The 15,902-nt window shown below is 47.7% G+C and overlaps 1 protein-coding gene across 1 annotated transcript in view; it reads right to left on the bottom strand.

The window, feature by feature from the left end:
• Nucleotides 1–1,055: 1,055 nt before the first annotated feature.
• The window catches only part of LOC133351794 (plasma membrane calcium-transporting ATPase 1-like), a 130,989-nt gene continuing 116,142 nt past the window's right edge, over nt 1,056–15,902 (bottom strand). Inside the window, exons 15-16 of the mRNA XM_061567327.1 lie at nt 10,483–10,548; nt 1,056–4,697 (exon numbers count right to left, since the gene is read on the bottom strand). Of these exons, the coding sequence (XP_061423311.1) occupies nt 4,317–4,697; nt 10,483–10,548 (447 nt within the window). The 3' untranslated portion in view covers nt 1,056–4,316. The remainder of the gene's footprint in view (nt 4,698–10,482; nt 10,549–15,902) is intronic.

Raw genomic sequence — 15,902 nt, forward strand, 5'->3', positions numbered from 1 at the left:
TATTACGTCAGGCCACTTGGAGATATTCATCGCTGACCCCGTGATCATTCCCCATAGCCGAACACGCGGCGTCTGGCGGTTAAAGCAATATATCGCGAAAAATCTCGGATAATAGGAGTTACTTAGTATATGCGTAGTGACGTTAAGGGTGTCACTACGGTGTTAGCGCCAGGCACTGTCACGAGAGTGCTACTGTGCGCCTGGAACTTCTCTCTTGGGCCAGAGTGAGTGCGGCATGCAAACAGGCCTTAGTGGGCATAGTGCTGGTGACGGCCTGAGAGAGGGCAAGTCAGGATATGGTAGTCTGGGTGAACCCGAGAAGGTACGTGACCGGGACAGGATAGTATGGGGGGGCTCCGAGGGGGGCTTGAGGGACACGTGATGCTCGGTCGAGATCCTTCGGGAAAGGTCTCGAAGAGGGCGTGGCCGAAGGCGGAGTGAGGCCACGCCCAGGAGCATAAAGGGGCAGTCCCGAGAGCGTTCTGGGCTGTTCTCTGGAATCAACCCTTGGGGCTACGTCTCTTCGATCGTCGGTCTTCGCTCGGCATCGTGGGTCAGTCAGAATGTTACTGACTGACCCGGTTATGTTGTTATCCTGTTGGGGTCGAGTTGGCATGTGTACGTTTATGTAGTTAGCCCTGTTGGGGCTGTGTAATAAACGTGTGTGCCTCCGTGTTCAACACTCCACGTGTCGCCCACACCTCAAAGTATTCACCACACGTCGCAGGCAAATTGGACGCCGTTCTGCAATTTTACTTTCAGAAAATGTGCGCTTGACGGCAATGGGGAAGATTTGGACCCCACGGTTAACTGGAGTTTTCCCCGGACTCTAATGCTACCGCGGATAACAGAAGTCACGGGTAACAGGGTAACGGTTTTCAAAAGTAGTCATCTAGTTCATTACACAGCGTCTACTGCACGTGGTTGTAAATGTCCGTTTGTCTTGACGGCGAGAAAGGTACAGACCTTGCTTGCCTACTGCTTCACGGCACGGACAGTTTGCACTCACACGCGCACACGCACGCTGGAGAGTAAAAATCCAAAATGCTCACCAGTGGAACGAACACAGACACGAATACATCATTTTATTTACAGCATGTGTAGGGGTTAAAATAACATAAACATTTTTGCTTACAGTAGAAGTGGGTGTTGTTGTTTTGTTGTTAGCAATTGAGAGATACGAACCGGCTAAGTGAATGAGCAACCATTTGACCAAAGAGCACGACTGGGTGCTCCGCGGCAAGCCCACGTGATGCGAGAGCCGTCACTCGCGAAACGACAGCCAGCCTTTGGCAATTTTAAAATGGGCTCATTCTTAAACGCTGCGATCGCTTTGTTTTTAAAAGTTTTACCTTCGTTTCAAAAATACACATCTTAAAAAAAACCCCACCGTGTTGTTTAGAAGACCAGAGATTGTTTTAAGACTGGAGGAAAAATAGTTACACTTTGAGATATATTTTGTTAAAAACTACGATTTGAATCGAAAAATTTTAGCTACCGATCTTCAAGACCTTTCCATTCTCACGTTATTGACCTTTGTGAGAGGGTTACCACGTGCGCCTTCTTCAAACAAGGGTTCAATTTAATCAAACACAAAGTCATCCGCAAAAATCATCCCCAAGTTTTAAAAATCTCCGCATTTGGGAGAGAGAAAATCATGCATGAAAGAGGTCACAACGCAAAGAGTGTGAAACAGCCAAGAATGAGAGGGCAACGCCACAGCACCAGGGAAGCCGGGGGGGATGGAGGGAGGGGGAGGGGTCATTGCACAGTGCGTCGAGGGGAGACAAGGAGGATGTGGTGGAGGGCGCTACAACACACGCGCAGCATGCATTCATTCCGGAAACACGAAACCATCGGGGAAACCGCTTCAACCAACTCGGAAACACAACGGTCAGGAACGGCGCAGCACAGCAAAGTCATATTATTTGGAATATTAACTTTGTTTTGTTTAATATTACATCCCTGAATACCACAGTCTCAACAAAAAGAAAAACGTAACAAACAATGTGGAAACAAGTGACTAAGTGAGCAAGATTCCATGTTGAAGGAGCATGGGGGTTCATAGTGCAGGCCCGTGACAATGAAATAACATCAACATTACGCCCCTTGGAAAGATAGTTCCGGTTCTAAAGGTGAGAAGAAGTCATTGCGATCGGGATTTCAAATTCTAGAAAACCACAGCCTGTAGAGCTGCAATTAAAAGGTCACGCTGGAGTGTGTAATATATCGTAAATGTCTAAATCGTAAGGTTTTTTTCGCCTTCGTTTTATGAAAAAGAAATCTACACAGATTCATCACTCACATATACAACCAGGACACTCACAATTCACCGTCTACAGACAAAATGAAAACGGGTTGCATTACGTCATTGAATAACTCCCCTACCGCGCTAAAAGCATTCCCTTCCCGAGGAGGAGAGCCCACGAATACCCAGGTATTGAGCACGCACATGCAGCAGCAGCAACGACAAGAAAATAAGATGCCCTCCTGCGCCAAGCGGTTATTATCGATGTTTGATGAAACCAGTGTCGTAGCAAGAGAGAAAAGAGAAGAGAGAGAAACACATATTAGCCTTTTAGCAAGTTACGGAAAATCTCTTACACTTCAAAAATGTTCCCTTTCACTCAAACTAAAAAAACCCACAGCGAACGTCTTTCTAGACTCGTAATAACCACGCGTTAAATAGACCACCGTTTCATCTGTACGTTTGGCTAGCATATACGCCGTTTTTTTATCTACAATATTTGACAGGAGTCAACAACAGCAGGCCAATATCATATTGGTGCACAGCTTATTAAAACACTCCAGGACCAGCAGAGGTTCACGCAGGGTTAGCCCGATACTGGAACACCCCCGCAAAATAAATAGTTAATGCTCCGTAATGCTTCCGACGCGCGTGTTGCAGCTCAACCGGCCTCTGGAGCTCACACCGTCGCTTCCTTCGGGGTGTTCAGAATGAAATACCCTTCCCCTGGCGCTCCCCTGAGCTTACGCCAGATATTGCAGCAGTATTTTTTTTCTTAATCATCAGAATGGCTTTTCATGGCCGCCACCTAAAACCACGTGAGCTTAGAGCAGCAACGCACACACAATATCTACAAATCCCTTGTAAACAAAACTGCATTTATCATTTTGGAAACAAATATATCCATACGAGTATAAGCCGATGGCAGGAACGTCTCACAATCCATTAAATATCGAGGCAAACCCCCCCCCCCCATGAAATTAAAACGCTTAAGATGACGAGTCAGCCGTTGTCCATGGTTGTTCTAGAGGCATGCATGCACACATTGAACGTGGGTGCCCGTTTCCAGCGGTGATCGCGCTCGACTCGAACCGACCGGCCTGAATGAACAAGCAGGCCCGAGGAGTAACGAAGGAGTATTTTTTTTTATAGCGGTTTGACTTGTACGCTCACTTGTCCACACAAACGGCTTTGGGGCACACTTATACCTTGGCACGCACGCACGCACCGAAACACGCACACGCGTGCACGCGCACAGAAAAACGACTCCCTCATTTAGCTCGATTGAGCTGTCGGGGCAGGTGCTGTTAGCGAGCACCTTAATGGCCAACACAGCGCACATCCTGCGGCATTGGGGCCAATAAGTCACTCGTCAGGGCTGCTCACGCGCTCGCTCTGGGCTCAATCGACCTCACGAATCTCTAAACTATCGGGTACCCGGTACGGTGCTCGCCAGTGGAGTGGCCGAAGATTGACCGTCACGCCTACGAGCGTGGCGCCACCTCGCACCGCACAACGAGGACTCGCGTAGCCACGGACTGGGACTCAAGTGCACACGCAGACGCAAGATGCACGTGGACGCACGCGGAACCGTGCGTACGCGGGTGACGCGTGCCGACGCCGCAATACCGTTTACTCTATGAGCAAAAGTCATGCCTTAAACACCCAGCAGCACAACATCTCAGATGCATTGGAAGGGAAGCATGCAAAATAGTGGTGGTATGTGTGCATAAAACCTCACTCTTGTTATATAGTGTCACGCGAAACCTGAACAAATCTATCAAATTAAAGTTTTCGTCAAATAACGATGTGCGTCAAGCTATCACCAGTCACGCGCCCTTCACGGATGACGTTAAAAGCTAAAGTGCGACACAAAAAGCGCGTCAATTTCAAAACAAGCGGCGGCCGCAGTGCGGGGTGACCGGTGTGGGGGAGGTTGCGCGGGGCAGCGAGCGACGCCGCGGGGGGGGGGGGGGGGGGTTCTGCACACACGCCGATTGCGGACAGCACAGTCTAGGGGGGGGAACCTCAAGTGAAGAACCGAAAAATGGGAGCCGGCGATACTCTCCTACAAGGAGGTCTCGAAGCTGAGCAGCGGGCTGCCGGGCCGGCTGTGAGCCACGGGCGGCTTGTACGCTCCCAGGTAGGAGCTCGAGAGAGGGGGCTGCGGCGGTGGGCGTGCGCCCGAGTGGCGGTCGTAGTTGGCGTTGTTGTTGCGGTTGGGGGAGTGCGCCGCGAGGCTGTCCTCGCTGCCGTGCTGGCGCCGCTTGGTCGGGGCGTCGTCCTCTTCCGCGTCCGTGTCGTCGATCAGGGGGATGTGCGGCTCGGAGCCGTTTCCGGCGCCGTTGCCAAAGTCGGGGTGCGTCATGAAGTTATGGATTGAGGAGCGGGCTTCTGGCTTTTCGAGCTTCTCGTACAGCGAGCTACGGAATGCTTTCACCACACGGATCTGCAGCAGGCGCGATGGGGGGGGGGGGGGGTGGAGGAGACGGAATGGAGATGACGGGGGGGAGGGTGGGAATTGAGGAGAGGGCGAGAAGGAGAGGGATTGCTCGGAATGGGTGAGAGTGGGGCGGCAGGAGACGCGGAGGGGTTTGGGTGGCACGACGAGGCTCCGCGAGGGGCAAGGCAGGAGAAGGGCGAAGGGTGGTGAGCCCAAGAGAGATGAAACACGGGAACCAAGAGTGGAGAGGGAGACGAAAGCATAGTGAATTAAAATAAATGGATGAAAGTTGAGTTGGACAGGAGATAAAGACAGAGAGAGAGCACATATAGAGGAATACATTAGTAAATAAACATGCATTCTCTGTATACCTATGTCAGTTATTATTATAAACAAAATGAAACCAGTTAAGGTCACCTCGAGGTATAAAGCAGCATCAGGCGTGTACTCATTCTACAGGTTCATCCTAACCAGATTGCCATACAGACTACAACCGGAATGATGGGAGAAAACCAAAATTATATTTTTCTTTTAACCATACGTCACCCTGCTGGTCAGTGCAGGTTGGCTATGGCAAGGAGCATAGACGTGGGAGCAAAGCAGGACAATGGATTTTGCTGCGCTGCCCACTATTGCTCACCACATCACCCCAAACCCTATCCATTCTGGGCAATTGGTCAATATGTAGCACGTATGTAGCTACACGCTGTTAAATATTTTCACCAGCACAATTTCCGAGTATGATTCACAACGCTTTACTTTTTACGCAGCTACAGGCCACGCGGTTGCTGCTGCTACACACTTAGTGCTGCTCCATCCGCTACGATGCACTGTTGGACACGGGGCACATCCGCTTGCAGGCACGGGGCAAGCCAACTGCTTTCCTCGAGCACAATTGAGAGCGGTACTCCCATAAGCAAATGGTTCACCATGTGGCCCGGCCTGCCATCACGTCCGCGACAAAGTTAGTGCCCTGTCCACGGCCGTGGTCGTCGCGTGGCACAACGAGCGAGCTACCACCGGAGGCGACGACTTCCGACGCGGATATCCGATGATGTGGTATTGAAACGCATGTTGGGAATGGTTATATTAAATTCACAATGTCATCAACAATAATGTACCACGACTAGACAGTGCAATGTACATCGCCTGAGATATTATGCATAACATGTAAACGCAATCAACCACTTTGTAGGGTAGTCAAGAGTGGTTGGCCCTATGGATAGGAGGGCTCCTGCCATGAGACCGGGGAATTTCCATCGCTGGCCCAGGGCTGTAAACGGGAGATTTGCAACTGCCTCAATGCTCATTTGAGCGGGAAATCACTTTGAGTTTGATGCCGGAATATTGCCAAAGAGGACATTGGTCAGGGGGCTGTGAATAGCCGGATTCCACCATGATGACCGGACTGCACGTACAATAATAATGTACGTACAACAACGCACCCCTGTTCAAGAATTCGTGGTATTTAATGCAACCAAACTGCAACATGCATAGGTCAACTGTTAAAATAAAATGAATGGAAATGTAGACATGCACATGTAAGCAGCCTCTGCAAGTGTGATTGCAATCAAGGAACCATCTGGAGACAAGAATGGCATTGGATAAACGTGAGTTGTACGGCGCATACCATTGCGTTTGGTAATAACGGTTCACGGGGCAGTGCTTCGACGCGTACATTTCTTGACTGCGAACGTGAACGGAGGTTGAAGGAATAAGACGCGTTCAATTATATTATTCAACCGGGCACCTTTCAACATGCAATGGGATTTGCGTCGTTGTACAAAGTCCGTGGCCTGTTTGGTTTTCGCGTTTCGATAGCGGTACGGGGCATTATGAATGCGCAACAGCAAGAGCAGCGCAATGTTGATGATTGCGTTGGCCGTGGCGCCAGCAGGCAGCGCCGGGCGACACCGTGCCCTTCTACGACGCGGCTGCATTGCGACTCCCTACCGCACCCTGCAGGCGTGCGGCGACTCACCCTGCAAGCCGATCGATGAACAATATCATTTGGGCGCAGTGGTTCTCAACTTTTGTTGGCGACTGTAACCCCTTGTTGAAGTTTGTTTCAACCGAGTACCCCCTTGCCTGACCGAACATGGTTCTGAGAAATAAATGCATGAATAATGAACATCAATATTTTTACCAATTGTCCAATTTTGTGAGGTATCCTAACTAGCGAGTAACTGCAAGCGAATAAAAACATTCAACGGACGTTCTGCATGCGTCACGTCATTTGTTTGCGCTCGCTGCTTACTCTTGTCAACCGCATTGTCTACAATCAATGAGTTTATAAAGGTATTTTATATCGTTCTAGATTACCATATGGATACACATTTTACCGTAGTTATTTATATTGTCAGATTCGTACGTGATTATTCACCAATTACTCTTTATGTATAATTTCACACATTTATAAATCACCTCACGTACCCCCTGGGACGTTACCACACCCCCAGGGGTCCGCGTACTCCCGGTTGAGAACCACTGAGTTTGGACATCTGTTAATTGCACCATTATTACAGCGCAAGAGTATCACGAAGGAAGCGGCTATGTTGAACAGACACGCTCGACATTAGTTTCACAGTAGGGGAACGGTATTTGTAATCAAATTGAGTAATTTGCCAGGTAGTTTTGTCGAATATGGGCCTACACTTTTCCGAATGATGTCAGGGGATCCTGAACATCGACTGTGAAGTGGATGGTGAATGTCTAAGTTAATAGGCCCGCGGTATTAACCTGCCAGAGATTCCATCGGCAATCCTCTGCAACAAGGGGCTACCACTGGGCCTCGGAATCGTCATGGTGCGGGGTAGTGATTCTCCTTAGGAATTGACCCTCCGCTGTCTCATTTCCATTGTTTCTTATAAATTCTGTCTCATAAGTTGCATAAACAGCAACAATTGATTACGCGCACAAATTAAAGCATCTGCCGCTAGCGAAAGAGACAATTTGCCGCATCGTTTCACGCAGAACAATTTTGAAGGTTGCAATTTGAGCGATTCTCAGGTTAACTCCAACAAGACGGCTACATTTCAATTGCATGTGAAATTAGCAATGTTGGGCCCTTTTAATGACAATACGGGGCTGTAACGGACCAGGCATAATTCCTTCAGTATCTCCCATTCGGTTAGCCACTTTAATAACATCAGACTAGTTCGTGCGGTAGGTCTTAGCATCAGACAGCACAGTAAATCCGGCATTCGCTGTTTTGTCCCTCACACTCCTTACATCTTAAAATAACTTTAAGGTGGCCTCGTGAGAAATCATTAATTTACACGCACATTAATAAAGGTGAACTTTCCGATGCTAGTCACTCAGAACGATGCACACGGTCCCAGGTTTTACAATGCACAGTACGCAGCTATCCACTGGACATCCAGACGAAAATGTTGCACTAGCTGCTGCACATATTCATCACATTGCTTAATGAGATTCAAGTCGAAAAACGTTAAACTATATTTTGTTATCGTTGGCAAGGCAATTGTCCATGAGTGCGCTTCACTAGCGCAGTCGGCCAAACATCTCAATTCAGGATTACAGAGCTTGGGCGATTGCTGATGCCAGGTTCAGACTGCGTTCCCTCTCATCTGTGGCTTCCCGTGCCTCGGTGCGAAATCTGTGTGCGTTGAGAATTCTACAGCAGCGATTAGGGGCGCAAATGGAGTGAATGAATAACGCTGCTTTATGTAAACTTACTACTTGGATAATTTTGTTTAACTCACCTAGGAGTTTGATGGCCTTTCATTTGCAACATTAAGATGTAAGAATGTGTAACTTAATTTATAGAATGGGCCATATTGGGAAGATCATTTTATAAATATGCAAATATCAAACCTTTTTCAGAAGTTAACTTGACTGACAAATATCGCTTGATATTACCGAGTTGTAGCGCACGTTTGAAGCACAGCACGTACATTAAAAAAGTGAAACCTATGTTGGTTTCTGTATTGCTTTCTGAATTCCCCGTGTCTGGCTCTTGGGCAAAAAGTACAACACACACGACATCCGGCCCACGGAGCACGCAGGGCCGCTGATCAGCATGGCCCACCACGACCACGCGGGGCGTGCAGGGCAAGGGAGGTTGGACGATGTAACCTTTTTGAGTAATGAAAACAATTCTAACTTTATTAAAACTGGTCAATGCCCGTCTCAGCATTGAAATAAAATATGATGAGAAAATAACTGGCAGCCCTTTGGTAACCCACCCACTGAATTAGAGTTTCCACCACATCATGCTGGAGATGGTGGGGGTTTGACCGTACTTCACGCTGGTCAGTAAGGAATTGGTGAATGGGGCAGCACATTTCAACTGAACTGTGCAATGGCCTCTGATGTTCTCGGGCTCACACGTGGCCTGACATTGTTGGATCGATTGAACCAAGCGTGAGCCCATTGAGACTCAGGGCCGTAGTCTTATTCACGGCTCGATTCTGGCTCGGCTTTTTAACATCGCTCAGCTCAGGATTGAAATGCTGAGTTGCTTCCACAGAAGCCTAAGTGAGTCTACATGTGGTTTTCTGTCGGCTCACGTGGGCCAGAGCCAAGCCTAAGCCGAGCCGTGACTAAGAATACAGGCCTAAGGGAGACCTGTTGTGGTCTTGGCATGATTACGATTTTCCCATCTGACAAAATGCTGAAGACATCCCTGACATTCCAGTGAAGAACCAAACGCTATTCAATAACAAGGTTGAGAAACAATTAGTTGACGGGCCTCCAATTGCGATGCGACAAAACATTAACTCCCGATCTCGACTCGCATGAAACACAACAGATAACGATACAATTAATCTTCTTGTCAAGGTAGAAGCTGTGTTACCAGTTACAAATTGCAACGAATTAACAAACATTGCTGAGACACTTTAAACGTGTTCGGCCGTTTACACCTTGGAAATGCCAAAGCCCATGATGTTCTGCCAACACATGGACACCCTTGCAAACCAGATGCTCCATCTCAAGAGGGGGGGGGGGGGGAGTTTCTTAATGAAACATATTAACGAACAAAAAAAAACAAGCTTCAAATGACCGAGGGGGTCACTCCGTTCAAATAAAATCGAACTCAACATGAGGAGCACACAGGAGGGCACGTGTACCTCACTACCAAAATCATATCACAATTAAAATGAAAATCGCATGCCCATGCAGATAAAAAACATTGCACAGCATTTTTGGGGCAGGCCGTAGCCTGCAGCCTGCAGTTGCTGGAGGTTGCTTTGAGCTCTCTGGCCGGTAGGGCACCGCGCCCCAGCAAGCAACGCAGAGTGGCACCGGCCACCGACAACAAAACCATCTCAAATTAAACCAAATAATAATTTGTCGGGAGGGAGGATAAAAGGTTATGTTCCTTGGGAGAATGAATAAATGTTAATTTTGACAAAGCGATTATTATTATGCAAGGGTCCGACAAACATTCAGCTTGAACTTATTTGGTAGTTAGTTTGCGATTGTTGTTTGTTCGTTTGTTAACCCAATCGCTGGAGGGAAAACACCAAGGCAGAGTTAAGCGAGTCAATGCAAGAAGAAACAAACAAAAAACAATCCAAGCATTACAAATGCACAGGTGAGGAACAGTGACCAGGCTGTATGAGGCGGCATATTAAAGGTGACTGAGGTGCGGTCAGGGGTAAAAAAAGGGGGTTGCAGCAATTTTAGCTCATCATGCAGACACGAAGAGATCAGACTCACGCCCGTAAGTGGTGGCGGCAGTATTGGTGGTGGTGAGAGGAGGAGTGCCTGCAGCTGCGTGTGTTGGGGTAGAAAGGTTTGTTACATCGTGGTGGTGGCTAGCTACCGAAGGCTGCCGCCTGAGAGATCCCTGCAAGGAAGAGCCGCCCTGGAAGGCGTTCACTACCCCCATCTGGAAATGGGGGGAGGAGCGAGAGAGAGAGGAGGAAAGAAAGATGCAGAGAAAAAAAGCAATAAAAATGTAAAAGGCTCACTTAGTTAGACACAAGCAAAAAAACACACACAGAGAAATGAAAAGAGCACAGGCTAGCCCATGCAAGAGGGTGGAAGGACCACCAGTCGTAAACTGTGCAGAGGCTCTCGCGAGCTGCACTCTAGGGTTGAGATTCAGCCGTTTTATGTTTCGGGTGCCATCATTTCAACAGTGAAGGCTACCAAGCCAGTAGGCCACATATTCCAGCAAGCCACATTTCCGCACGTTTTTAGGTGTGTTTTCACATTTACATCATGGGACCTCCTTTGCCAGTACCAAAATATGAGAATAGGTTTTCCCCTTTTTCTGGCAAGCTTTCAAAGCTGTCTCTAGTGTGGCCCAATCAGTTTAAAAGACAATGCATATATTATCAGAGTATGTTTTTTGTTTGCATTCTGACCACAAGTATTGTGGTTAATGCAGACATGATTCCTTGTAAAAGGTTTCAGTTTGGTATTTTAACAACTTAACACCTGTTTTGTTGCCAGAAAAAAGGGGAAAACCTATTCTCATGTTTCATATTATATATATAATTATATATAAAATGTAATTGTAATAATTTTCACTTTTTTAAGGTAAATTTACATGCGAACATTACAACTTTTCTGACGAAATTAGCCTTCAAGTGTTTGCCTCATAACATGCTGGCGGCATCTGCACAGCAATATTAAAACACAAGTGTCAAATGTTAAACATTTCCTGTCACAGTGACTTGAAACTGAAATGTGACGGATGCGTTTTACAAATATTGCACAAAGGCCACGGGTAATCAGTGCAATGCTGTTGCCTCCAATTTGAAACAACAATGTGCATTCATTAAGCCCCTATAGTTGCTCATTGGTACAGGGCAGGTGGTGGGAGACATGCCGACAATATCGCCAGGCTCCATCTTTGAGCCAAGGCAGCTCAGTTGAAACACTTTTAGGGGTGTCATGGTGGAGAGATGACAACATCCCTCGCCTGGTATGGAGGAGGTTGTGGGTTCCATCCCGACCCTGACGCCTGCTTGTATATTTGGAGTTTGCATGTTCTTCCCGTGGTCACGTGGATATTTCTCTGGGTCCTCCGGTTTTCCCTCCACATTTAGAAACATGCATTTAAAATATTTGGCTGCTTTAAATTTCCACATGATAAGCGACTTCATTGGGGTATAATTTGTGATAGGCAGTTCGTTTCTAAAAAAGAGTTAGATAGCGCAGTGGGCCTTATCCAGTATAATAAAAAATAGTTTTTTTAGTAGTGACAGTTTAACCTGGGCCAGGCAAGGGATCTGCTGAGGAACTCACAATCCACACTGAGGCACTGTCCTCAAAATTGTTTTAAATGTATACGACTAATTGGGAGTAAATTATATACCCTGACAACAATGGTTTAACCAGTTTGTTATTGATTCATAATAACATTTTGTGTAAGGCCACGTGTCATTAAGACCCTTCACCACCTAACGTAGCAGACAAATTAAACGGGCACGCGTTCCAGAGTTTAACAAGCCAATTGTTATTATTCTTCCAGCTCACCACTCCGTTGACTAACAATTCGCAAAACTGCTTTTAGTAATTGGATATTGTGTTTTGTTTCAAACTATATGTCAAACTACTTGACCTTACTCCTGCTAATGTTCCGTGATGCTGTTCGCGACAAGAAACAAATAAAAATGAGCAGTAACCACATTGCAAATATCAAACCCAATTCCCCTCATGTTGGCGCATGTGCCACGAAGCAATGTGGTTGCAAAACATTGCAGTAATTGGGCACGATGTAGAAACTGTGCACCATTTAAATTCTGATAAATGAAATCGTCCAACATTTCGGCAAATGATTGCCTCTGCCAAGTCTTTTATAACACAACGATTAATTCAATATCAATCACCTGTTATCGACGTCTTTTGAGCAGTCAATGTCACTGCTGGAATTTCGTTAGCATGGTTCAGATACACGCCGCATAGTTTTGTCTGCAGGTTGCAGAATGTCATCTGAGAGTACCAGGTTCTTTTCAAGAATGTTTTACGTCAACATTTTGGCCACATTAAGAAATAATTTGAGTCAGGGTTGCAGTAATAGAAGCACATTCCTGCCAAGAGATATGTAATAGCCACAAGCACAAAACAATTCAGCTGTAACCTTTTTGATTGTATTATGATTGTTAACCCACGAAAGCCTCACTGGGTCTCAAGGCTATTTCAGAAGGCTCCTGCAAGGATTTTTGCAGTAAGGGGCGATGCTGGTACGTGTGTAATGGGTTCCGGAGACACTTGTAGAGGTAACTTCTTTATTACAATACAACACTCCAACAGTCCTGATACTCTGTTACAGCCTAGGGACACAGCCTAGAGATACAGCCTCCTCCTAGCGTACCTGACTCTGGCTACGCTCTGGGGTCCTCCGGCTACAATTACCCTAGGGGAGGCTACCTGACCCGACCCAGCCAAGGTGCGGGTCTAGACTCTGGCTTCCTCGGAACTCGCCCTGACAAGGACGTAGAGCCGGGAGTCCCAGAGTCCCACCACTGGCTCGCACAGCGTCCCGGCCCTTACAAGGACAAGCGGGACGAGGGGGTCCAGGGTCCTAAGCTGGCTGGTCTTGGGTCTTGAGCTGCGACTGGCCCCGATCGGCTAGGGAGCGGCCCTTTTATCCCTCTTGCCCATCGAGGGGTGGAGTTGTGTGGGGTCCCAGATACCCCACAGCCCCCGTTGGTTGCGCCAAGGGGCTTAGCTGTCTGGGTTGTCTGGGATCCTAGAGCCCGGCGCCGAGGGCTTAGCTGCCTAGGATCCTAGAGCCCCCAACAGCCCCCCCCCCTCTTGGGCTGGCACAGCGGCCCCTCCCCTGGGGGTCCGAGGTACCTGCAGATGGGCCCTGTCCACCACTGCCGGTAAGTGTGGCCCATCTATGGCACTACACGTGTAATCTCGATCGCGTCACTCGGAGGTAACTATTCAGCATTCAGATGTGTGCCTACTACCAGTTAGTTTTTTTTGTTTTGCCATGGGAGGAGGAAACCAGAGAATCCAGGGAGAGAATACAAGCTCCACTACAGAAAGGTGCCAGTCGGGAGTCGAACCCCAGGCTTTCTGGCCGTGGGTCACGAATGTCACCGCTGGGCCGCTGCCACCCCGCGACCATGTCCTTGTTGAGGATTAGGGATTGGATATAACTCGCTCTCGCGGTCCACAGATTGATCGGCTGGAGTTGCTAGAAATTATGGCACCTGGCTCGGCAACGGACAATATTTCCGCGCTCTCTAACAAACATTTGGATGAACCATTCTGCAGCAATAACTTAAATGTTCATGATTCAAATTTAGATCGTGTAATTTTACGTGTTGACGCCTAAAAAAAGAAGAAAGTTTAAAAGAAATAAGACACAATGGACAGAAACATCCATAGTTCAGTGCACATTTAGAAGACATTGAAAACCAAATGCATTCATGAACTTGTCAAGAATATCATGTAGGAAACCCAAGCGGGGGGTTAACTTACTTGCAAGTTTGACGACGTCAACATTTCTATTTGTGCTGAAAAAGAAGCTTGATCACATTGCACAAAGAAGACAAGTGCATGCGACAAGTAGGATAAGTTACGAACGAGAAGGAGCCATTCGGTTCATCAAGTGCAAGGGCATTTAGGAACACTCGATAAGAAAGGGGTGGGGGGGTTAATGAACAGAACAATGTAACTCGGTGTAAATTTTGACGAGGAGAGTTATTTTACGCCGTATGAGGGTTTTCAGTGCCGCTGCTGCTGCAAAAAAAGCTCAGATATCAGTTGAACACACGCGCTGGCCTTCAGACGCAGAGCGGCTTGGCGTGTTTTCGCATTCAGGGCACTAGCGCTTACCAGCCAAGCTGCAACAGGTCACCCACGGTAAATGAATATTTAAGAACGATCGTTGGTCACACAGTTCCGTTACCCCTCCCTACTTCTGGCGCTGCGAGTGCTCCGTTGGACCATAACAGCGCAAAGAAATATCACCTCGGAGCTGTTGTAACACCTCACAGATGGCTCACTGCCCTGGTGTGGGCACACAGGCTCAGCGGGAGGACACGGCAAAACAGTTCTCCACAGGAGTGGTGGAGCGCTCGGCCAAGACGAGCGGAGGGTGCGTGCGTGATCGGAGTGCTGAGGCCGGCAGGCGGTGGCGGTCGGTCGGTCAATTCCTAACTGGGTGAACGCGGTTGAGAGTGAGAGGGCCCAGGCCAGGCCACCGCTGCCACAGGGCCTGGTACGACGCTTCACCACTCTGCCACGCGCGACTTCACACGCTGCAGTTGTGACACCACTGCAACTGTGGTGCTTCACGGATAAAGGGCCAGAATATCCAATCCGTTTGCACTGTACTGCTGTAATTGAGATGCAAACCGATGTGGCTTGGCTTGTATTGCTATTTAATATTATCTTGGCTTTTACAGAATTTAGCGAGCCATATATTAATTTGCATTGTGGGAATTCTGAGATCACATTTCTTCAGTTGAAAATATTTACTCCATAAAGTACAGTAATTAATGATAACTTTTGTTTAAGGCCTCCCTGGTAAAAGCCTGTGCACCGAACTTACCATGTGTTACCACTGTATGTTACAGTGGTGGCGTACTGTACATTACTATGCTAACATACATGTTAACGTACAGTGCGTGAATCATGCTGGCCAGCATCATCAGGAACTGCGGTGTCCTCCTTCACCCTTAGCTTTGTTCCCCCACTCTCCCCTTTCATCGCAAGTCCACGTAGCGCTGGGAAGGCCACAGCCTGCCCTCAGCAGGAGGCTCATATGAGGCCAGAGTGCGTGGCCACCTGACAATGGTCGAACCAACGCTTTTACAGCTTTCATGAAACAATGTGTGATTAAAAAGGGAGTTTAGGATAGTGACTTAGAATTAATATTTGTTTTGTCATGTTGTTTTCTAACAAATGCAGTTAAACGATTAAAGGAAGCAGTCACATGACAGCCTGCATGCTCTGCATTAGTGTGACCTCTGACAAAATGACCCCTCGGCAACTCGCTTGACCAAAAGTAATTCCCTGCACTTCCGGGAACTCGCTGGACCAACGGAAACTCGCTGGACCAACGGGAACTCGCTGGACCAACGGGAACTCGCCAGACTCAGCATGACTCCTGCCCCATTTTGCATCAGGCCACTTTGCAAGTTAGAAAAACCCTGCAAGCCGTTGCAGCATTTAAAACAAATTATCTTAACATCCTTGTGAGCCGTATAATATATATATATTTTTTAAAATCAACATCCCACTTGTGCTATCAGCAGCTAAGCAAATAGGTGA

The sequence above is a fragment of the Lethenteron reissneri genome, chromosome 38 (assembly GCF_015708825.2).
Source record: "Lethenteron reissneri isolate LAM-NWPU_2019-01 chromosome 38, ASM1570882v1, whole genome shotgun sequence".
In the NCBI taxonomy this organism is placed as follows: Eukaryota; Metazoa; Chordata; class Hyperoartia; order Petromyzontiformes; family Petromyzontidae; genus Lethenteron; species Lethenteron reissneri.